The 25,160-nt window shown below is 38.2% G+C and overlaps 1 protein-coding gene across 1 annotated transcript; it reads right to left on the reverse strand.

Moving 5' to 3' along the window:
* Window positions 1-12,463: 12,463 nt before the first annotated feature.
* LOC132014502 (thrombospondin type-1 domain-containing protein 7B-like) lies at window positions 12,464-25,153 on the reverse strand. Its single transcript, XM_059395497.1, has 5 exons — window positions 25,102-25,153; window positions 24,000-24,118; window positions 22,885-23,077; window positions 19,461-19,548; window positions 12,464-12,574 (listed from the first exon to the last, which is right to left on the reverse strand). The coding sequence occupies exons 1-5, from the start codon at window positions 25,151-25,153 to the stop codon at window positions 12,493-12,495; spliced, it is 534 nt and encodes a 177-aa protein (XP_059251480.1). The 3' UTR covers window positions 12,464-12,492.
* Between the last annotated feature and the right edge of the window lie 7 nt (window positions 25,154-25,160).

Below are 25,160 nucleotides of genomic sequence, written 5' to 3' on the forward strand. Positions count from 1 at the left end.
CTACATTTGTATCTTTAGGGTAAATACCCAATAGTGCAATTGCTGGGTCATAGGGCAGTTCTATTTTCAACATTTTGAGGAACCTCCATGCTGTTTTCCAGAGTGGCTGCACCAGCTTGCATTCCCACCAACAGTGTAGGAGGGTTCCCCTTTCTCCGCATCCTCGCCAGCATCTGTCATTTCCTGACTTGTTGATTTTAGCCATTCTGACTGGTGTGAGGTGATATCTCATTGTGGTTTTGATTTGTATTTCCCTGATGCCGAGTGATATGGAGCACTTTTTCATGTGTCTGTTTGCCATCTGGATGTCTTCTTTGCAGAAATGTCTGTTCATGTCTTCTGCCCATTTCTTGATTGGATTATTTGTTCTTTGGGTGTTGAGATTGCTAAGTTCTTTGTAGATTCTGGACACTAGTCCTTTATCTGATATGTCGTTTGCAAATATCTTCTCCCATTCTGTCAGTTGTCTTTTGATTTTGTTAACTGTTTCCTTTGCTGTGCAAAAGCTTTTGATCTTGATGAAATCCCAGTAGTTCATTTTTTCCCTTGCTTCCCTTGCCTTTTGCGTTGTTCCTAGGAAGATATTGCTGCGGCTGAGGTCGAAGAGGTTGCTGCCCGTGTTCTCCTCAAGGATTTTGATGGATTCCTTTCGTACATTGAGGTCCTTCATCCATTTTGAGTCTATTTTTGTGTGTGGTGTAAGGAAATGGTCCAATTTCATTTTTCTGCATGTGGCTGTCCAATTTTCCCAGCACCATTTATTGAAAAGGCTGTCTTTTTTCCATTGGACATTCTTTCCTGCTTTGTCGAAGATTAGTTGACCATAGATTTGATGAGAGTTGTTTTTTTTTTTTTTTAAATCATAAATGACGGTTAAATCTTTTCAAAAACTTCCTGTGTCTATTGAGATGACCATGCGATTTTTATCCTGCATTTTGTTGATGTGGTGTATCATATTGATTGATTTGCAAATATTGAGCTACCCTTGCACCCTGGAATAAATCTCACCTATTGTGACGAATAATCTCTAATATATTGCTGAATTCAGCTTACTAATATTTTATTGAGGATTTTTGCATCTATGTTCATCAAGGTTATTGGCCTATGATTTTCTTTCTTTCTTTCTTTCTGTCTGTCTGTCTTTATCTGGTTTTGGTATTGTGTAATGCTGGCCTCATAGAATGTACTTCAAACCTTCCCTTCCTTTTCTATTTTTGGAATAGTCTCTCTTGAGGAGAGTAGGTATTAATCCTTCTTTAAATGTTTGGTAGAATTCCCCTGTGAATCTGTTGGTCCTGGACTTTTATTTTGTGGTAGTTCTTTGATTATAGATACAATTTTGCTACTTGGAATCAGTCTGTTGAGATTTTCCATTTGTTTTTGGTTTGGTTTGGAAGGATGGTATATTTCCAGGAATTTATCTATTTCTTCTAGGTTGTCAAATTTGTTGGCATATAGTTTTTGTAGTGTTCTCTTACAATCCTGTGTGCTTCTTTGGTGTCAGTTGTAACTTAATCTTTCTCATTTCTGATTTTGATTATTTGGGTCCTTTCTGTATTTTTTTCTGGATGAGTCTGGTTTGTCACTTTTATTTATCATATCAAAAACTAGTTCTTAGTTTCATTGATTTTCTTTATTATTTTATTAGTCTCTATGTTATGTACTTCTGGTCATTATTATTTTCTTTTTTTCTGCTCATCTTGGGTTTTATTTGTTTTTCCTTCTAGTTCCTGTACATGGAAGTTTAGATTGGTTTTGACCTTTTTATTATTTGCTGAGGTAGGCTTGTATTTTTATGTTTTGTATTAGGCTTTGTATTCTTTTCTGTTAGAATTGCTTCTTCTCTGTCCCAAAGATTTTGCACTGTTTTCAATTTCATTTATCTTCCCATAATTTTTTTTCTTTAAATTTCCTCTTTGGTTGGTTAATCTATTTGTTGTTTAGTATTATGTTGTTTAGTCTCCACATGTTTGTATTTTTCCCAGTTTTTTTTTTTTCCTTGTGATTTATTCCCAGTTTCATACTGTTGTGATAAGAAAATATGCCTGGTCTAGTTCCAATCTTCTTAAATTTATTGAGGCTTGTTTTATGACCTAATATGTGATCTCCTCTGGAGAATATTACATGGGCCCTTGAAAAGGATGTGTATTCTGTTATTTCTGGATGGAATTTCTGTATATATCTATTATGTCCATCTGGTCCAATGGGTCACTTAAAGACATTGTTTCTTTATTGATTTTTCTGTCTGGATGATCATTGATGTGAGTGGGGTATTAAATTCCCTAAGTATTAATGTATGACTGCCAATTTTTCTCTTCATGTCCATTAATACTTGCTTTATGTATAAGTGCACCAATTAGGGTGCTTAGATATTTGCAATTGTTATATCCTCTTGGATTGATTCCTTTATCATTTTGTAATGCTTTTTTTATCTCTTGTTATAGTCTATGTTTTAAAATCTATTTTGTCTGATAGAAGTATTGCTACCCTGGCTTTTTGTTTTCTACTTCCATTTCCACTGCAAATGTTTTTCCATCTCTTCATTTTCAATTAGTGTGTCCTCAAGTCTGAGGTGAGCCTCATTTAGGTAACATATCCATCTTTATCCATTCTGCTTCCTATGTCTTTTTACTGGAATATTTAGGCCATTTACATTTAAAATGGTTTTGATAGGTTTATATTTGTTACCATTAAAAAAAAATTATTTTGTAGTTCTTCTTTGTTCCTTCTTGCTTTGTGATTTTCTATAGTGTTATATTTGTCTTTGTGTGTGTGTGTGTGTGTGTGTGTAAAATTTATCACAGGTTTTGAATTTCTGGTTACCATGAAGTTCATGTATAACATCCTAAGTAAATAGCAATCTATATTAATTTGATGGTAATGTAAGTTGGAACACATTCTTTTAAAAAAATACACTTTCTTTTTCCTCTCCTCTTCCCTTTTTACTATTTCTTCCACATTTTATGGATACATTGTTATATTTTACATCTTTTTATTCATAATTTTCTTATTTCTATTTATGGTCATTTCTTCCACTTAAAAGATGTCCTTTTATCATTTCTTTGAAGGCTGGTTTACTTGTGATAAACTCCTGGGGTTTTTTTGTTTCTTTGTTTTGGTCTCAAACTCTTTATCTCATGGTCAAATCTGAATAATAAACTTGATGTGCAGAATATTCTTGGTGGGCTTTTTTCCTTTTAACACTTTGTAGAATATTCTTGGTGGTTTTTTTTTTTTTTTCCTTCTAACACTTTGAATATATCATGCTACTTTGTTGTGGCCTGCAAAATTTCTGCTAAAAAATCAGTTCATAGCCTTATAGGATTTCTCTTTCAGGTGACTTTCTCTCTCTCTTGTTGTTGCCTTACAGACACTTTCTCATTAATCGTTGACTTTTTTTTTTTTTTTTTTTTTTTTTAGTTCTTTGGGAGAGAATGCAGTGGGGAGGGACAGACTGAGAGAATCTCAAGCTGACTCTCTGCTGAGCATGGAGCCTGATGCAGGACTTGAACCTACAACCTTGAGATCATGATCCAAGCTGAAATCAAGAGTCAGACACTTAGCTGTCTGAGATACCCAGGAGCCCCAAAATCTTTGACATTTTAATTATGTGCTGTGGTGTGGACCTCCCTGGGTTCATGTTGTTTGGAACTCTCCATGCTTCCTTGACCTGAAGTTTATTTCCTTCCTAAGATTAAGGAAGGTTGGTTATTATTTCTTCAAATATGTTTTCTATACCTTTCTTATTTTCTTCTGGGATCCCTATGATGTCAATGTTTATTTAATTGATGTTGTCCAAGAGATCTCTTAATCTTTTTTCCTCTTTTTACTCTTCATCATGTCTGCTTTCCATACCCTGACTTCCAGATTGCTGATCCATTTCTCTGAATCTTATAATCTACTGTTGATTCCCTGTATTTTATTTTTATATTTTTAGTTATTTTTCAACTCTGGTTCATTTTAATATTTTTCTATCTCTTTATTGAAGGCCTTACTGAGAAATTCCAGTCTTTTCACTAGCACAGCTAGTATCTCTATGTTCATTTCTTTAAATTCTTTATCAGGAATATGGCTTGCATCTGTTTTATTTAATTCTTTTTCTGAGATTTATTCTTGTTCTTTCTTTTGGAGCATATTTTTCTATTTCCCAATTTTGCCTAACTTTGTGTTTATTCCTGTGGATTAGGCAGAATAGGTCTTTTTCCTGAACATGAAGGAGTGCTTTTTGATTATGGTGTCCCCTATGCAGACTGTGTGCTTTGTGGCCTTCACTGCTTTGCTGTATATGCTAGCCACTCTTTTAAATCATTAGTTTTTATAGAAAAATAATTATAGGGAAAAAAAAGAAAGTAATAAGAAGAAAATAGAGAAAGGAAAAACAAAACCAAAAAGCACAAAAATTAAAATATGACAAAATGGGAAAAGGTAAAATTAATAATTAAAAAGCAAATTTAAAAATTTAATAAAACAAAATAAAAACCCAGAAGAGCAAAAATAGAGACAACCTGTGACTTATTTTCTGTGCCCCAGCACCACACCAGCTGATGTTGGTTTGAGAACCCTGGACTCACTGATGTCACAAGCTCCGTCATCTGGACCCTGTTCTGGTCTGGTCTTTTAAGGTAGAGATGGAGACTCTCCACACGTCCTTGGCCCTTTTAATTCACCACTTTTTTCTGTGTCCCAGAACAGGTAGGACAGATGTGAGCTTGTAGACCCTTGTCTTGCTGAATTTGCAGCTTCCTGTGACAACCAGACCTGTGAGTTATAGCACTGGGACCAGTGTATTATGTTGTCCAGACCCTGCTCTGGTCTGGGCTTTTAAGATAGAGGGAATGTTCCCATACCTCCTTGACCCCTTTAAACCTTATTTTGATTTTGATTTTTTTTTTTTTTTTTTTTTGTCTTTGTCCCAGTGTGATTGGAACTGGCCTGGGTTCCCAGATCCTGGGATTCCTGAAGTTACAAGATCACTTTGATGATTAGATCCACCAGGTATGGCATAAGGATCTGCCCAAGTTGTATCCAGACTCTGTTCTGGTCTAGGCCTTTAAGATTGAGTGGGAATGTAAACTGTGGTGTTCTCCAGTTCATCTTACCCGGAGAGCATTCCTATAGCTCCTCTGTTGCTTGGCAGAGTAGTTCTAGTGTTGTCTCATTTATATCTTTGTTGCTTTAAGCCATGGCTTTTTTTTATTTTTCCCTCCACGTCCATGGACAGAGGAATCTGTTCCCAGTCCCTCAACACTATGCTTCCCCACTGCTCTTCACAGTGGAGTTCCTTTGTTACCATGTTTCTGTATTTCTTGCTATTCATTTGCCATTCTCTCTTTGGTTGTTTAGTAGCTGTTAATTCAGTCCATTTTTCTTCAGGAGGAATTATTTTATTAATAGTTGTCATTTGGGGTGTTCTGTGGGGGACGTTAGTTCAAGGTCTTCCTTCATTGCCATCTTGAAACAGAACTATCTAGTTGCTCTTTTAAACTGTAGTGTGTGTGTGTAGATATGTGTGTTGTGTTGTTTTGTTTAATCTGAGGCACAGATTTTTAAAAAATCATCTCATGGCCCTTCAACATTATTTATGCAGTTTTCAGTATCAGATATGAAGGTTTCCTTAGTTAATATGTCTCAGTCTCTTGCTATTCTCTATGTGGTCTCTCCCTCTCTCTCTCTTTAAATAGAGAAACTATGTAGGTAGCCCTCTAAATAGAGGTTGCTTTGGTGTCTATGAGTTCATAGGCAAAGGCATAGTTCACAGGGTCTTCCATCGTGACTGGAACTGGGACCCATAGCTTTTGTTTTAAAGTTTATTTTGTCTTATGAAAGTATTACTACACCAGCTTTCTTTTTGTTTACACTTGCAAGGAATATCTTTCCCTGTCCATTCACTTTCATTCTACATGTGTCTTTGGGTCTCAAGTATGTTTCCTGTAGACAGTAGGGTCTTATTTTCTTTTCCATTCAGTCACCCTATCTCTTTTGATCGGCATATTTAGTCCATTTACATTTAAATTAAATACAGATACATATGTTCTCATTGACATTTTGGTAATTGTGTTTTGATTATATTTTTAGTTCTCTTTTCTTGCACTCTTGTGGGTTTGATGACTTTCTTTAGTGTTGTACTTACATTTCTCTTTATTATTTTTATGCATGTGTGTTTATTATACGTTTTTGGTTATGATATTTGGTTATGATAGAATGAGTTTCATATATAACATCCTATATGTATAGCATTCTTTATTAAGTCATTTATGTTCCAACTCATTCTAAAAGCACTAAACTTTTACTCTTTCCTCCATTTTTCATGTATATGATGCCATATTTTACATTTTTTGTGCATCCCTTGACTTATTTTTGTAAATATAATTTATTTCTTTTGTGTTTTAACTTTCATAGTTGCTTTATAAGTGATTAATCTATTGCCTGTACTGCATTTTTGCTTTAACCAGTAAATTCTTTTCTTTTATAATTTTTTTCTAGTTCCGGGCCTTTCTTTTCTACTTATAGAAGTCTCTTCACAAGAAACGTTAACACTGGTTTAATGGTGGTAGAGTCCTGTAACATTTGGGTCTGCTGGGAAACTCTCTCTCCTATATTTAATGATAACTGCTGGGTAGAATATTCTTGGTTACAAGTTTTTTGTTGTTTGTTTTGCTTTGTTTCCTTTCCTTTCAGTTCTTTGAATATATCATGCCACTTTCTTCCAGTCTGCAAAATTTCTCCTGAAAAATCAGCTGATACTCTTATGGGGTTTTTATTGTATGTAACTATTTTCTTGCTGCTTTTAAGTTTCCTTATCTTTTGTTTTTGTTACTTTAATTGTGTTAGTTTGGTGTTGACCTGTTTGGGTTTTATCTTGTTGGGGGCTTCATTTGATTCCTGAACCTGGATGTACAGAAATTTTCAGCTGCTATTTCTTCAGATAACTTCTTTGTCCCCTTCTCTCTTTCCTCCTTCTAGGACTCCAATCATGTGAATGTTATTGTGCTTATCTCATAGGTAACTTTCCCTACCCTTTTTAAAACTTTTTGGTTCTTCATCTGGGCTGCTTTCAATTACCCTGTCTTCTAGATTGTGGATCCATTCTTTTGCATCCTCAAATCTACTATTGCTTCCCTTAGAGTATTTTTCATTTCCGTTATTATATTCTTCAGTCCTGTCTGGTTCTTTTTTCTATTTTCTATGTCTCTTTTAAAATTTTCAGTTTATCCACTCTTCTTTCAAGTTTGATTATCTTTATGACCATTACTTTAAACCTTAATCGGGTTGATTACTTGTCTCTGCTTCATTTAGCTCCTTTTCTGTGGTTTCTCTGGTTCTTTCATTTGGAACATATATATTCCTTTGTCTTCTCATTCTGTCTGAGTCATTGTTTGCTTCTATGTATTAGGTAGATGAACATGTCTCCTGGTCTTAAAAGTAGTGACATTCTATAGTACAGACTTCCCTGGTCACCAGGACCAGGTGATGCAGTGATGTATCCCGTGTGGACTGTATGTGCTCTCTTTTTGTGGTTGAGCAGCAGCTGGTGTTGTGGTGCTATCAGGGCAGGGTTTGTCCCCATAATAGCTGGCTGAGAAGCCCTGCTGCAAATGCTTTGTGTGGGCTGGTGGGGGCAGGGGAGGCTGGCCCTTAGCTAAGCTCTCTGCAATGGTAGGCTGCAACTGCTGTGCCCACCCTAGTTAGTAGAACTGCCCCCTGCACAGCTGGCTGAATGTCCCAGTTGCAGCTTCTATAGATGTGTTGGTGGGTAGGGTTTGGACACAGCCTTGTTAGCTGAGAGGCCTGGGTAGAACCACTCCAGACTTGCTGTCAGGTGGGGCTAGCTGTCAGCCCCACTGTCTGAAATATTTGGCTATTATTACTGTGGGATCACTGGTGGGAAGGGCCTGTCCCTTTCTTGGTTAGCTGAGTCCCAGTTTCAGCCAGTGCCAGGGCACTGCTGGTTGGGATCAGCTCTCCTTCTCTCTGGAGCAGGTATAGCTTTGGTACATCAGTCTCAGCTAAGACTGCCTTCTGGGTGTGGTGGGCCTTTTTGGGGAGATGATGGTCTGAGCTGAGTCTGCCTGCTGGGTGTGGTGGGGCAGGAGCCACTTTGGAAGGGCAGCTGCTAGGGTGGGTGGGTTAAGTGGGGCAGGTCTCATGGGAATGATGGGGTGGGCAAGCAGTGCTGGCAAGATAAATGGATGGTGTCAGAACAGCCTCCCAAAAGTATCTGGCTATCTAGGCTGATGGAGGACAAGAAAAATGATGCCCACCAGCACTTCTATTTCTAGAGAAAGATTCTGTAAATCCCTGACCCTCTGGCACATGTCCTAAAATTAGTCAATAAATCTTCATGTATAAAGGAAGTGATTTTCAAACTGCTGTTTCTGTGCTGGTTCTTTAAGGGAAGAGACTTGGTTTTCTACAGCTAGGGATGCCCAGTGTGGGGCTTGATCCCTGTGCTCTTCCATGCTTATGATATCCCTTTCACTTGTAGGTAGCCATCCGGGGGTTTCCTGACCACATCTCTGACCTTTCTACCCTTTCCAATGTGTTTCTGTTCTTAAGACATTAGCTGTGGAAAATCTGTTCTGCCTGTCTTTCGTGTGTGTGTGTGTGTGTGTGTGTGTGTGTTTAAATTTATTTGACAGAGAGATCACAAGTAGGCAGAGAGGGAGGGGGAAACAGACTCCCCACTGAGCAGAGAGCCTGATGCAGGGATCCATATCAGGACCCTGAGACCATGACTTGATTCAGAGGCAGAGGCTTAACCCACTGAGCCATCCAGGCGCCCCCTTCCGGTGGTTTTTAAAGTGAAGTGCAATACATGCACTAGTTAATTTGGTGTCCATGGGAGTCGCTGAGCTCAGGATCTTCCTACTCTGCCTCCTTCCTGAGATCTTTCTTATTTCTTGATGTAGGTATTAGCATTATAATATATGGAATAACATTATCACTGTTGGTTTTACAAAGCATGCTGTTTAATCTTTACATATATGAGGATTTTCTAGCTTTCTTGTTCTAGTTTCATGTCACTGTTTAGAAAAGATGCTTGATATTTTAGTCTTCTCAAATGTATTATACATACTTTGTGTGAGAATGTTGCATTTGTGCTTAATAAAAATGCTGCAGGTCTAACATTTTTTTAAGGCTTGTTTTCCTTGTTGGTTTTGATCTGTGAAAGTGAAGTAAAAGTGAAAGTGAAAGTGAAAATAGTCTCCGATTATTGTGTTACTATTTCTCCCTTTAGGTCTGGGTCTGTTAATGTTTGCTTTCTGGATTTTAGGTGCTTCTATGTTGGGTATATAAAAACTTACAAATTTTATGTACTTTTTGTATTGAGCCATTTATGAGTATGTAATGATGTTGTCTCTGATTAGAATCTGTTTTAAAGTCTATTTTCTGTGATAGAAGCATAGCTATTCCAGCTTTTGGTTTCCACTTACATGATATATCTTTCTCCATCTCCCCATTTTCAGTCTGTGTCCTTAGATCTGAAGTTAGTCTCTGATAGGTATCATATAGATGGGTCAGTGACTGTTATTGTGAACACTTTGTCATATAAGTCACTTGTCTTTGTTTCATTAAGTCTTTTTCTGAAGTTTTATCTTGTTCTTTAATTTAGAACATATTCCTCCTTTTTTTTTTTTCATTTTCCTTGACTATGTGTTGGGTTTCTATCCATTGGATAAAACAGCCATCTCTACCTGTTTTGAATCTGTAGGCTTTGCACAGATAAGCCCTTTTGATGAACCCTGCTGGTCTGTCAGACCTTCCAAGCAGCCTACTTAGTTTTTTGTGGCTCTTAGTGAGGGTCTGCCAGCACCTGTTACTGTCCCAAAGGGGAGGATCTCAGCCAACACTTACATTTAGGCTGACTGGAAGTTGGACCCAGCAGCTTTTAAATGATGCAAATAGACCTCTTATTGGAGATGACTGGGAGATGGGCTTTTCTCTCTGTTCCTCCTTCACTGAGCCCCGGGAAATAGTGAAGTACTGTCTGCTGTTTGATATCTTCTCATTGAACCTATGAACACAATGCCTGGTGGCCACCAGTCAGGTGATCAGGAGTCTTCCCCTGGCTTGGAACCACAAAAACCAGGGCCCTAGATGCACGTACAATCTATTTTCTAGGAAATAGTGGCCACCTGAACAAGGTAGTGGGAGAACATAAAGATGATGCTCCTATGTTGCGCCTCTTGCCTCTATGATCTTTATATCTGAATAGGCCCCTAGATGTGTGCTAAAGTAGATACCTGACCCTCAGGTCAAAGAGATAGTCTCCTTCATAGAAAGACTGTTGCCTGTATACTGTGCCCTTGTGTCTAGCTGTGTTGAGTCTGTGTGAATCCTTCAAGAACTACTTCTCAGTTTTGTAGTCTTGAGGTTTTGTGATGCAAGCCCCAATGGCTTTCAAAGGTATGGTTTGGGGGGATTCATCTCACAGGTAACAGGTCTTAAAATTTGGGGGGTGCCAAAAGTGGGGCTCAAACCTTTGCTCCTGTGGGAGAAGCTTGGGATGGTGAGTCACTGTACCACAGGTGGGGCTTATGGTGAGATTGTGTCATAGCTTCTTCTGTCCTAGCATTTATATTTTCTCATTTGCTTGATGTGTAGAAGTTGCTCAGTTATTTTGAGGGTTTATTTCATTGGGAATTGTTCCATAGGAAGCTGTAGAGATGTCGGTGTGTCTGTGGGGTGGTGGTACGCCGGGTATCCTCTTACATTGTTATTTTGAACCACAACCCCATCTGACATTTATTTTAATGTCTAAAAGGAAAATGATGTCATTATCTTCATTGTGTGGGTCAAACAACTGAGGCAGACATAATTTGCGATCCTTATGCTGGGTCACACATGGAAAAATGGCACAGCCAGGATTTGATTTCTGAAGAAGAATCTCTTACATTTCTATGAAGATCGTTGATGCTGTTATTTAAGTAAACTAGTAAGAGGCCAACTCTAGGGTGTGTTTGCTCAGTGACACTATCGATATAAGCCATCCTATTTTCATGTATTTTTTTTTCTTTTTAAACCATAGTGCCATTGGACAAAACTGGTTAATCAGTGTTAAATGCTTAACAGAAGTCCTGTATAAACGAAAACTTCTTTCTCTTCCTCGGTGTATCACATTTCTAACATTCCCATTTTCTGAGGACACTGACATATCAGTGTTTGGTTCTAGTGTTAACTGAGCTTTAAATATTCCTTCAAAGCTACTCTGTGGAATTGTAGTTGGCTCTATTTCATAGTGTATTTGATAGTGTTGAGACTGTGGAATAAGAATCCCTTTCTCCGGCAGTGATTTCAGCTGTCAACCCCTACAGTAGTGACACAGGGAAACTGACAGCAAAACTGTTTTTTGTCAAGGCAAGGGCATTTCATAAGTGAATAAGTCTAGAATAGGCAATATCTCAGTCTCTTGAGCACTTTATTTGTTATAAATACAAGTCAATACCACAAGATGGCACCTTCTTACTCTCAACATCTACAATTACAAACAATTATCTTCATAAAATGGTTTCAGCTCTTTAATGTGTTTAGGTATTATTGAAACCTTATAAAAGCAAGACTTGCTATAAACAGGATTGGTGTTTGATGTATATTAAATGAGGTCAGATAATTAAATTCAAAAAAAGAATTTATAAATATTCAGATAAGAAAATTGAAATTACAAAAGCAGAGTTTGTTATCATTAAACTGAATAACCTGTGTGTATGGTATAGTATTATATCTACATGGCTAAATTTCTGTTAAAATAGTTTTAGTAATCAAATAATCTACCTCACTCTCCAATGTAATCACCTAACACTCAATACATATTTCATTCAGCAACCACCTAGCTTTCATCTAGACCAGCAGTTATGCCCACACCATTTTTTTTTTCAATAAATGCAACCCATGAAGTGCCATCATCCCCTGGCTACAAAACAAAATACAATATTTAAAGGTAAAAACTCAGAGAATTTCTGAAATGGTAAACCATTCTCTCTGTGTTCATGAAAATAGGCAATCCAATTTCAAAGTCTTTGAACCAATGTAAACTCTAGAAAACTCAGTGTTGAAATATGGGAAGAATAAAGACTTGCACTAATATAGTGCATAACAAAGCAGTGTCAGGCTCATCATTTACAGTAAATGCCTTGATTGGACTTTCCTCCAGATTGTCATCATGCTGCTGAAGATAAAGTTTACTGAAGTCTGTGGGAATTCCATCATGTTTTCTTCCTCCCATTTCCAAACAGGAAGAGAGGGGTTTTCAGGACCCTTGGGAAAATCAAAAAATTAAACACACACCCACAAACAATTTGAAAGCAAAATGGCAGACCTAAGAATCCTTGACTCCATGTTCAAATGAAGTTGAGGAAATATTACTTTTGCAATATTTGTATTCTGCCCAATGTATCACATCATGAGATTCCTCAAAAAACTGAGAAGTCTGAGAGCTACAAAAGAGAAAGCGGTTAAGGCAGTTGATGTCTACATTTGGATTTCTTTTTCAGGTTACATGTCTAAGTCTCCGTCGTAGGCTAAGGTCAGAGGCTTCTGTTGGGGAGGTGTGCTTTGATGTGGTTTTGGCTTCTTGCTGCAAAGGGAAAAGAATTCCTCAGATATAGGTTCACAGAGCTCTGTTTATCTGCCAAAGACAATTACAAGGTATAGAAATTCATGTGGTTAAATGACAAAAGATTGAGTGCTCTGAACATGTGGGTTTCTTTTTTGAATACTTGTATATTTTAAGAACAAGCTATCGTTTTTTTCAAAATCTTAAAAATGGTTTCATGGAAGCAATGAACTCGGTAGAGAGCTACTTTTCTCATTCTTGTTTATACTCAGTAATGCAACCAGATGCTGTTCACTAATTCCTAAGCTACCATGACCCTCCTATCAGAGATATTTCATAAGAGCAGCTGGAACAGCCAGAATCCTCCACCTTACCCTAGTGGTGTTCTTAATTCGCTTCTGCTCTGACCTAAAACCTGACATTTGGATGCCATGTCACCAGAGTCTGCTAGGAAACTTTCTCTGATCCTGCACCATGCAGAGCCACTCTTGCCTGGTCTCTGTTTGACCTGAGGCTGACAACTTTGCCAGGTCAGGGAGGGCTGCTCTTCCTTCTCACAGAGAATCTGAAATTGACCAACCTGGGCAAATCATACAGTGATGGCCCGGATGTGGGGCAAAACAACCTGCATTATACTTTGTTTCTTAGTATGGGTAAAACTCAGTCTATGAAGGTTGCTAATTTGAATTTTATCTCATTGTACCCCACCCCTACCATACTGTTTCTCTTCCTTCCTCAGTGCCTTTGCTTTGCCATGCCTTCAGAGCCCAGTTCTTTGGTGTTGCCAACTCTTGCCTTGTCTCGAAGTTATTTTACAACAGCATCTATCATTAATTGAAAGCATGCTCAGTGCCAAGCTCTGTGTGCTCAGCTTTTTACGTAAAATACCTCAATAAATCCAGAACAACCCTGGGCAGGGGCTGGGGAGAGCATTAGGGTCAATACTTTTTTACAGAGAAGGACTAGAGAGGTCACTTACCTTCTCCCAAGTGACTGAGCAGCTCAGGCTGAAATTTAAACACATCTAACACAGACGCCCAGGCCCTTAACCTCTTCAGTGCACTATCCATGCCATTAATCTGGCATGTGGCAGACACAACATTTTTTTCTGAACATAAGAATTTTTATACTTTGAACTTAGAAAAACACATTTTCATGTGTAATTCAGTGGCATTTAGTATGTTCAGTGTTGCATAACCATCATCTTATCTAGTTCCAGAACATTTTCATCACTCAAAAGAAAAACTCTGCACCCAACAAGTTATCTTCCTATTTCCCCTACCCTTAGCCCCTGGCACCCACTTAACTTTCCATCTCTTATCCGGATATTTCATACAGTAGAGTCCTACTATATGTGGCCTTTCTGTCCGGCTTCTTTCCCCTAATGGTTAACATTGTATTACGTGAATTTTACCATATACACAAAAAGAGATGCCTGATAGAATTAAAATGAGCCTAGAGAGTATCACCTAGTTCTAAAGCTTTTTTTTTTTTTTTTTGGTTTGATAATGAATATTACAAAAAGAAGAAATTAAAAATGATTTTAACACAGATCCTATCAGTGTTCCTGCTTGGCATCTGGGGTGCAGTGGGGACTCAGTGCATGCTGAGGGTTGGGCATGGGCTGTAGGCAGACACCTTCCAACCAGGGAAGCTGAGGACAGGCAGAAACCATCTCTGGCATCCTCTGCCATTGGAAGCCAACTCTCTGATTGTGTGCTTCTCTGAAGGGTATTCACTGCATGATTAGAATAATATTCAATTTTATATATAAGCATATTCCAGTGGCTCTAGTTCTACTGCCTGGCCCAGACTCTAGCATCAAGAATGGACCCAGCTTGAAATGAGGTCCAGAGGATGCTACTGTAGCATTTAGAAGTACTAAGAGATCACACCAGTTTAGGACAACCAAAAAGAAGACAGCTGTGAATCTACAGTGGTGGTGGTGCTGCTGAGAGTGGAGGTTGTCTTAATACTAGAGGGTTCATCTGAAATGATAGTTGGGATCTTCTCCATCCTGCACCTCCTGTCTTTTCAGAGGAGAAAGGAAGAGAACGGGAAGAGATGTAGGTGCTTCCAAATAGTTCTTGACCATCTTTTCTTAATTAGCATTTGCCAAGGGCTACCAGGCAAAGAGAAATGAAAGAAGATCCCTGGGGAGTGGGGAAGAGGAATAGAGATGGCTGGATCTTGATACTGATGTTGCCTGGGAGACAGCTAAACTTGGCCAGCCTGTTGGGCCTATAAAATTCTGCTCAAAGTATTAGAGATATTTTTATGAATGAGTTCCCTGTATGGGACTATGGAAAATAAAAGGGGTCTCCTAATACATAGGCCTTAAATCCTTGTGGGCCATGGAATGCATTGGGGATCATTTGGATGAAGACCTCATTTTTTATGAATCACTTCAAAGTGGGTAACCTCTCAACTGCTACTAATATCATAACTATGAATATGTGAGATCTGAGAAATTTTAGAGTTTGAAAGTTCTTAAATGCTGGTAAACTGAGTAAGGTCATATATGCTGGGTAGCTGTGACTTTACAAATCTTCCTGACTAGTTAAAAAATGCCTGAGGAGAGGAGCTGTTCGTAGCAAAGTCAGCAACTAGAAGGCCTGTCTTGAGAGGCCCTGCTCTCTTTTCTTTCTCCCTTACTGGTACTCACTTTCCCCTTAAGAAATACTTTTTCTCTTCAACTCTGGTATCAGGAGAGGTGTGACCACCTCACACTAAATCAGGACCCGCTGATGCCTGCCACATGGGCCACCACCACTCATCCTGTACCCACGGTGGATCTCTAATCCATCACACTATTCTTCCCTGTCGGACTGAGGTGTCACCTCATAACTCTTCCTAATGGAGCCCTCTTGACAGCCACCACCACTTCCAGGGTTGGCACAGGGATAAAGCTATTATGCAACACTGAAGGTAAGAGACCATTGCGTGACACACATTTAAAAGACCTCCTCTGGGATCATTTGCATTTTAGCAAAGGACAAACCCAAGAAGCCAGAAAAACAAACTGATGATAAAAAGGCATACTGCGGGAAATTAACAGCACCACTGAATTCAAGCCCCAAGGACCCATCCCCAGGCCAGGAGAGATTAAATAGCTTGATGAACACCTGAAATGGTCTTTGGTTTATGCAGCCACTCATGAGGGCGGAGCCTCGGGGAGTAGGTGCACTACTCTGAAACGTGGGCACCACGATGGCCCATTTACGGAGATTGGATATGCTGGAGTTATCTAGAGCAATTTTCTGGCACTATGTCTAGATTGACTACAGGCTCACCCAGCGCTCGTCTTCGCTAAATTGCCTCATGGATCTTTATTGCCAGGGGAGCAGGGGCATCAGTAATATTTCAAAAACTTCGAGCACTAATGGTAGATGTACAAAGGGTTGTATCTGAACGAAGTGGTCCTTAAAAAGACGATTTTTCTATATTTTCTCAAAAGCATTTCTAAGTTTTATTATAAACTGCTTTCATCTAAAGTATACACCTAAGGCCTGGCATATTGCAGCAGTTCTCTTGTCCTAAGCCTTTTATTTTGGGGAGAAAATATAAAATCTCCAAAACTGTCATCATCTAACTCCTCTGCAAGCTATTTAATAGAAGAAAATGCCGTGAAAGTATCTATTTGGACTCTCTAGGCAGCTCCTGTGTAAAAGGAAATGGTAGGTGTTTTGATATCAATAGGTCTGTTTCGAGGTCTATAGCTTACTTGGGAAACAAGGAGCCTCTAAAAAATATGAAAACGTAGCCACTACATTGAACCTAAAGGGTTTTTAGGGTCACTCAAGAGAAAGAAATTGCACACCAGAAGACCAGTGGAAAGCATGTAAAGCTCTGGGCCTAGACCACTAGAAGTGATTTTACCAGGCTCATGACCTCAGATAAGTGATCCTCAGAAAAGTGAAATAACTTAGCTCGCTTTAAAATGGGTACAATAAGAGTAACAGCTCGGTAGATTTTTGTGAGGTCTGAAAAGGCAACCTATGTAAAATATTTACTCATCCACTATTCTACTTCAGGTGGTAGAGGAGGGAGATATTTAAGAAACAACTATAATCACAGCCTAGACAAGTGCCAGACAGGAGGAGGAATTGACAAGTTATTCCAGACTATTTACGGGAAAAATGCTGGCATTTGCATTTTACTGGGAAAAAGCAACAGAGTGTCAATAGCTAAACATGAAAATTCATTCTAGATGAATGGAATAGAAGGAAGAAACCCTGGAACCAGAACCATCCTTGCAAAATTAGAAGGTACCACTGTAAGTACCCTACTTAGTACATTCGGTACTTTACATTAAGTACATTCAGTACTTGGAAGTTTTTCATATAATGAACCATTTGTAATACAGAAAATACATGATAGACATCAAAAATATACATGCACAGTACAGATATAATGGTAAACTTCCCTAATTCAATGGGTACCTTGGGTCTTGAATAAAACTTATGAAACAGCAACACAAACTAAAAGTGCTGTATCTCAATAACTTAGACATGAAGATGGTAAACTTGAAAAACTGAACCTGACTGTGGAAAGGGAGGTGAAAGCAGTAACGAAATGATCCAAAAGATGGACACAAGCTTTGTTCCCTACAAAAGAAAAGGAGTATGTTATAATGAATTAATTAATACAGGATTGTTGGGAATTAGAACTAAACACATGGGTTAAATATTCCAGCAGAAAAGGTACCATTTTATCAAAATTAAGAGTTGATAAAGGAGGTAATTTAAAAGGAAGTCTTCAGTAAGAAAAAGTGATTTGGGCCTATCCAACACAGCAGACTATCTAAGGCATAGGGAAACTAAGGAAGCCTTAAGGATTGTTCAGGCTTCAATTGTGGAAGACTTTAGTGGCTGGTTAGGCAGCCAAAACCTGACTTTCATTTTGTTGTCAAAGAAAGCCAACACTGGTGTCTGAGTAGGAGAGGGGCTGATCATATGGCTTTTAGGAAGACCCATTTGGCTGTAGACAGAAGAAAGGAACATTTGTTTTGAGTCCAGATATATAGTTATTGTGCTACTCCTAAAGGGAGAGGACCAAAGTCAAGCACTGAAGCTGAGAAAAAATAGATGTGAGAAATACTGTACCACTGGTCACTAAAATAAGGGAAAATTACACTGATGTTTACATTTTCTAGAAAATTGTTTCCAGGATTCAATGATATACCTAATTAATCCTCTGAGTTTAGAGTCATTCAGAAAGGGCCTCAGGGTGCCTGGGTGGCTCAGTGGGTTAAGCCTTTGCTTTCGGTTCAGGTCATGGTGTCAGGGTCCTGGAATCAAGCCCCACATTGGGCTTTCTGCTCAGCAGGGAGTCTGCTTCCTCCTCTTTCAAGCCTAGTTGTTACCTCTATCAAATAAATAAACAAACAAATAAATAAATAAATAAATCTTTAAAAAATAAAAAAAGAGGGGGGCCTCAATAAATACTTAATTTTGAAGGACTACAGAAATGTTAAAAGGCAAACTTAATGACTATTACTACAAATTACTACATCCCCAATTCTAAATCCTATGGTTCCCTCTACCCTGGAATACCTAAGAGATTAAAAATTAACAAGTGTGGTACATCCAAGTTTTTAAAGAGAACAGACTATCTTATTCCCTTGCACTGTGTTGGTCCATTACTTTCAGAGAAGTTTCTCGTCTGTTAACCTTCCTATATTTTGTCGCAATGTAAGACCTTTTCCTTCTTTTCTAATCTGTTCCACTGATGAATGCAGCCTATCGCTCTGAATCTCATATAAAGCTTTCAACTTCACATTTGTTCATTACGACGGGATCTAAGAATACACAAAAAATTTATCGAGACATAAAAATTGGTCAGGTCATTTGATTATAGGGTGAAGGACTAACCAAAGGTGTTACTTTTTACTACAGCTCTATGGAAAGAGTAGTTGGATAGAAATCCAATTTCTAGCACTAGAGGTGGCAGAAAGAATTAAAGTCATCTTATTTTCTTCTCTAATTTTCACTGATCCAGGGCAAAGATTTATAAACCTGTGTAACCTTGGAAACAGAATCTGAGGCAAAATGTACAAAGGCTGGATTTGAATCGAGATTAAAACCTGGGTAAAAATTCTCAAGGAAATAGTTTAATAGATGATGAATATAAACATCTCAATTTGGAGAAAAAAAGTAGAGTAACACTTTGATCTCATTAAAGTAAAAAAAAAAAGATCCTTTAGAAATTTTGCTTGGAAGCTAATAAAATATTCTCAACACACTTGAAAACATTCAAATGTATCTACTCCTGGCTAGTTTTAAGAGCAGCTCATCAACTAAAATATATTCTGTACAGTAAACCAATTATCATTTTCTGAGAATAATAAATTTTTAGGAATAAGTCCCTTACAAAATGGAATTGACAGAAGATTTTACATTTGGTCAAGGTAGATAAACACCTGGCTCTACTATTTAAAATGTACTAAACTGGTTGTTCGAACCTATGGATCAAGATAGGTCAATTTAAGAATTAGAATTTTCTAGAGTAAAAGCTCTTAGCATTAACTGCAGTTTAGCATTACCTGGGATGCCTTTAAGTATCCAGATGACCCGGCCAAAGGCAAGACTAATAAAATCAGAATCACTGGGACTGGGAGCCAAGTATCGGTCCCCAGGAGGTACAAAGAGATGCTAAGATAAAGTCAAAGCGAAAAATAACCAAAATACTAAAATGGGGAAATCCTCACTAGTGATTTCCCTCTTATACCTTCTGATTAAAAGTAGGTAGTGTCAAACGAGGAAGGAAAAGGTAAGTGATTTCAACTATTCTACTGTTGATAATTATTTGTGGGTAAAGGGTCCAGTGATAATGGCCAAGGATCTTTTAGTAAAACACATCACCGATCAGAACATGGAATATAAATGTTTTGTGAGTCAGTACTTACCAAAGAAGGTAGGAAGTAAATACTAGGAAAATCATGATAAGAAAACCTCCACCTGAGACGCCATAAACCCAAATTTTTACTCGGCCATCTGTTTAAGATAGAGATTAAATAACAAGCTTAGCATACAAAAGTCTTCTCATCTGAAATATTTATCATCTGAATTCTGAGACTGGCATAAGTCACAATCATAGTGGAACTACCCACATGCAACAGCTAGAAAACATCCGACAAAGGTGAAAATGTAAAATGTTAAGACACTATCAAATTTTTCACAATGGCAAACACACCAGTAATCATTACTTCATAAAATCTAATGATTGTCAGGCTATTTTAAATGTATTTTTATGTGTGTTTAGTCTCATATATACAATACAGAAAGTACCGCAATACATTTTGACAACATCAGGAGAAGCAAAAAATAAAGAGGCCATCCTGAAAGCAAAGCAAATTACTGTCACCACTTTGGTGACACCTGATGTTGAGTGAACAAAAACTAATGCCCAAAAGTAATAAACTCACTAAATTATGTCAAATTATAACCACGCGTGTAAAAGCACAGACATTATTTTTATGTCCTATGTGCCAGAGTTAAGAAAAATAAAACCACGTAAGTCTGATCTATTTTGTGATTTTTACTGTTATGTACAACTTGAGTGTAAGTATGGTTTTCTATGTTCTGTTTATGTGAGCACCGTCGAATGCCAGAGCGTTCCCAAGAACAGCCTTCCTTTCTGAAAGACACACACACACACAGAAGATTCATTACACTACATGAATTTAACTAACTGCATGTCCAAAAAATCATCAGCATCTTATTTGAAAGGCTTCTGTGGGGTGAACAACAATAAAAATCTATGGTAATCAACATTTGTTTGGAATAAAATCACAATTACATTCAATTATATTGTCACTCCCCATTAGAGTTTTTGCTTACAGGACACTTTAAAACCTCAGTCAGGTTTTAGAATGAGGTTTCAATGTAGTAATGATGTTTTTCTACGGTCATGAAACTTTTAACAAAGCTTTGATTCTGATCTCTTTGAAACACTAATGATGAAATCCCCACTTCTGAGTTTTTTACATTTGGGGGGCGGGGGGAAGTCTTCGCTAAGAGAGAAAGCACCTTTCATCTTCTTACTCCTAAACCTCACAGAGCTGAAGAATTTGGAGGCTCCAGAACTTTGAAATCCCCAGTGTAGAGGTATGTGGTCCATGTTACTTAAAAAAGAATATAACTTTTTATAATAGCATAATGAACGGGATCAAACTATGAAGAAAAGGTAAGTCATGAAAAATAAGTCGTGCTGCTACCCTCTCTCAATTCCTAAGCCAGGAGCTACCACTGTTAGTTATCCTTTTCCTTTCCTTTAGCAGTTGAGTTTCCTTTTGTATAGGCAAACGTTCGAGTACAAGCATACAAATATATACATCTTTTTTTTTGGTGGAGGGGGATACAAATGGCACATATTTTGAATTATACTTTTTCAGAAACAACTTCCCATGCTAGATCAGAAGACAGGTCTTATTCTTTTTAATATGAAGCATATTGGATAACTGTATCATTTTCTTTTTCCATTTTCTGTTTATAGACATTTAGATTGTTTCCACTATGCTTTAGAACAAACACTTGTAACAAACATTATTTAGTAGACATATATATATCAGTATGATGGGTTCTTAGGAAACAAATTTTAGGTCAAACTGTATGAGGTGTATTGCCTAAATGTCTTCCTAGCAGTTGCTCCAATTTATACTATCATGAGAAAAAAGTATACACATACATGTATTCACATCCAGGCTGCCACTGATGTCTTCATTAGCCCCCAGAGGCTAAGGACTTCACTTGTGGATTTGAGCATTCATTTCTCTAGAATCTCACACTAATTCTTCTTCCTGAACTGGGGGCTACAGGTAATGGGGGAGCCTGGCTACATTTCCTACTACCCTTCCTTCAGATTTAAAGCTACTGCTCATTTAGTAACAAAATGAATGAGATGTTTAAAAAATCCATGGCCTGCCCAGATATAAAGCAGAATCAGCAGCGAATAAGATACTGTGGGCATCCTGAAAAGTTGGCTGAGGAGCGTACATCTGGTTTTTCCTAGATCTAGTTTCCTTTGGGCCCGGGCTCTGGTTTTTGCTTCATTTAAGCATATCATTAAGATGCTTTTGATACACAGAGGCCTGGGGTCTGAGAGGAATTCTCAGGGTATGTTTTGCGTGAGCTCTGTCTACATCTTCCCTCTCCACGTCCTGTCAGGCCTCTTTGCTTAGTTATTATTAGCATTTTTGTTTCCTAGCAAAGATATGTATGATTCGCACCAAGAACCTTGCATTCATTTTCAGCATGCTTTGTAAGGGGGGAGCTGAGACAAATTCTGTGACCTGCTTTGCAAATCTTCCTATCGCTTACTAGTGACAAAACCTTAGTAAAATTCATTTTCGCTGTTTCAGACTCCTAATCTTAAAATCATTAGGTTTTTGCAACCTAATGAGATCATTGACTCAATACAACCAGCCCAGAACTGCAGGTTACACAAAGCTTCTAATGTTCACTCCTCTCCTTAATAACCACTAATTCCTGACTCCTATAGGCCCAGCACTGTGATAAAACTCACATCACGCCTGCAAGGTAGGGGTCTTTGGACCCGTTTCCTCATTTATGAAATCAGTTGAGAGAGATGAAGACATTACACTCAGTCACAAAAGAGGGACATTCTGAGTTTTGATGTCAAGGTCTGTGTCTGAAATTAAGGCTCTTTACTGTTCTACCAGTGTTTCTCAAACCATATAGCATCCCTCAGCATTTCCTGAGGTATCTGCAGGTTCTTGATCTAAGGCAACTTCTGCTTTTAATTTCAATTATACACACATATTCACAGTTAAAATGGCATTCTCTTTTGCAGAGGTAATTTACAATGAAAAGATAACTCTAAAGGTTAGTATCATGGGGACTCAATTCAATAGCTTGTAGACTGGGGTTGAAAGAGACTTCTCTTCAACTATCCAGGAGAATATTTTACATTGAAAGGGACTCTCCCTTTATGACGTTCAGATTTGAGAAACCTTGGATTGGACCACATCACCTCTTTCGTCTCTCCTCTTTTACTCCTTCCCTCCATTCTAAAGAATGTCATAAATGGGGCGCCTGGGTGGCTCAGTGGGTTAAGCCTCTGCCTTCGGCTCAGGTCATGATCTCAGGGTCCGGGGATCGAGGCCCGCATCGAGCTCTCTGTTCAGCAGGGAGTCCGCTTCTCCCTCTCTCTGCCTGCCTCTTTGCCTACTTGTGATCTCTCTCTCTATTTCAAATAAATAAATAAAACCTTAAAAAAAAAAAAGAATGTCATAAATGTCATAAGCAGTGGTGACAATAGGAACCCCAATGTCCCTCAAGTAAATGTGTATTTCTTACTCTTCAGTGTACCTGGATCAAGAGGTTGAAGTGACCATCCTTTAAAAATGTCATGTATCTTTGAATTCACAGGTCTGTTTTTCCCCGCAAGGTTCTTCACATCAGCTTTTTTCTCCTCAGAGCCAGGTACCTTCATACAGTAATCCAGGAAACCATTTGACCTCATGATCTCTCTGTAGCCCTTCTCACAACCGCAGACTCCACCCTACAGCATACAAAATAGTTTTCTGGTTACATGGTGATGAAAATGAACAATGTAAAAGTTGGAATCACTTAATAGCTGTGTGATGTGTTATGACAATTTGGGGTTTTTCAGCAATAGAGTTGCAAAAGAGATGAAAAACAGAGCAGCTCCTTTCTTGTGAATTCCAAAGTCAACCTTAAAGACATCATCAGATCTCATGCCTTCCAAGTAAGAAATCACAATTCTTTGTCAACAGAGGGCATCAATTCTATCCTTTTCTCCCTTACAGAGGTGTTCAAGGCATTTAATCAAATTATCCTCCATTCCCTGTCTCCCTAATGCAACTGTTTGAAATTCCTGCCCACTCACTGGAACCTGCTGCCCTTGATGCTGAGAAGTAAAGCAATAGGGATTATGTAAGAAGCGCCTTTGGGCTTTGTGCTCTTTGATGTCTGTTGCCCTGTCAGCTGCTGAATGTGCTTACTACCTTCTACCACTGATCACTAACTAGTCTGAACTACCTCTCTGCATGCAGGCTTGGCTCTGCACTCAAGGAGGGCAGCCTGAGTGGAGAAAAAGAAAACAGACTTCACCAAAGGCACATGCTCCACAGTCTTCCTTGGAGGAACCCGGTGTCACACTACAACACGTTCCTAGTTGGCACTGTAACAATGTGTCCTTCTTATTTCTCTGAACTCCTGATCATTTTCATGTACAATGAACCTCTCCAAGATGCTGGCTGGGGTGAGATGTAACAAACAAGGATTTCTCTCTGTCTCAGAAGTGAAACTGAAAATAATTGCTCTTCTGTCCTCCAGTAAACATAAAGACAATAGAGAAGAAGAGAATAAGTTGGGCATAAAATTATGAATCTGTATGAGTCTGCGGTAGGGGCACCTTACCTGAAACTATTTAAAATGTTTTGAACAGACTCTAGTCTCACATAGCCACTCAAGGCTGGGTGAGCCATAAGGATCAGTACATTTGGGTCATCGATTGTTAACTGAACATATGATGTTAAGGAGCAAAAGATACTAAAGCTAAGGAGGGCACCTCCATCTTCTACAAGAGGAAAAGGTAAGAAAAATACATTAAATCTAATAATTGCCGTTGTTTAGTAAAAGGCAGCATTCCTATAATAATGACATGACAGCATTTTATTTGAAGATATTACATGATGTTTAATAGAGAGCTAATTAAGACGATTAAGATCACCTCTAATCTAACTGAAAAGCTGTAGCCAATCACATGTGCCAAAAGTTCAAGGCAAAAGGTTTTATTATGTTTATTTTATTATTTTATTGTATTGTATTTTAATAAAATACTATTTTATTTATGTTTTATTCAAGAGGGTATCCAGACAGCTGGTGGACATCTACACCTCCTCTTTTGCAGACCTGATGAGCCTAGAAGTTGTTGCTGACCTCTTTTCTCCTCTGTAAGCTTAGGCACTAGCTTTTCTGTGGAAGAAACTGACCCACCTTGAAGTGAAAGAGCCATAAAACAGGACGGAGTGCTTGAATTATTTTTAACAGGATCATTTTTGGAAACAGCACATAATAAGAAACCTGTTCCTTTAAGGAACATGATAGAGGCTCTGCTCCCTATGAGGGTCATTGATTAGAATACGCTGCACATTCTGCATTAATTCCTGAGCAGTGGTAAATGGGAGTGAAGGGAGAAGAATGGAAGAAAGAGCTCTGCTTAAAAAAAAAAATGTACACATGTGCATACATACTTTTTCTCCACAGGCAAATATTTAACTTATTTTAAGTGAACTGAAAATTTATTCATATTAGTGTAGTCAGTTTACTAAATAATTAGCAAATATGAACACTGATAAGATCTTTCAAAATCATTTGGGTAGCTGAAAAGCTAATAATGAAAGAATAAATCAACTGAGAACATTTATTGATAAGCAGAGCTAATATGAATTAACTATCTGAAAGGCAGATTTGGCTATAGCCTTCAGACATGGCTCTATTAAAAAAAAAAAAAAATCCTTAATGGCTGTGATTATTCCTGCAAATTCCTCTAGATGGTACCGTGAGCACATGGAACTGCTGCTAGGGCTGTAGCTTGAGGGACGGAAAACATCCCCCAG

The sequence above is a fragment of the Mustela nigripes genome, chromosome 3, assembly GCF_022355385.1.
Source record: "Mustela nigripes isolate SB6536 chromosome 3, MUSNIG.SB6536, whole genome shotgun sequence".
In the NCBI taxonomy this organism is placed as follows: Eukaryota; Metazoa; Chordata; class Mammalia; order Carnivora; family Mustelidae; genus Mustela; species Mustela nigripes.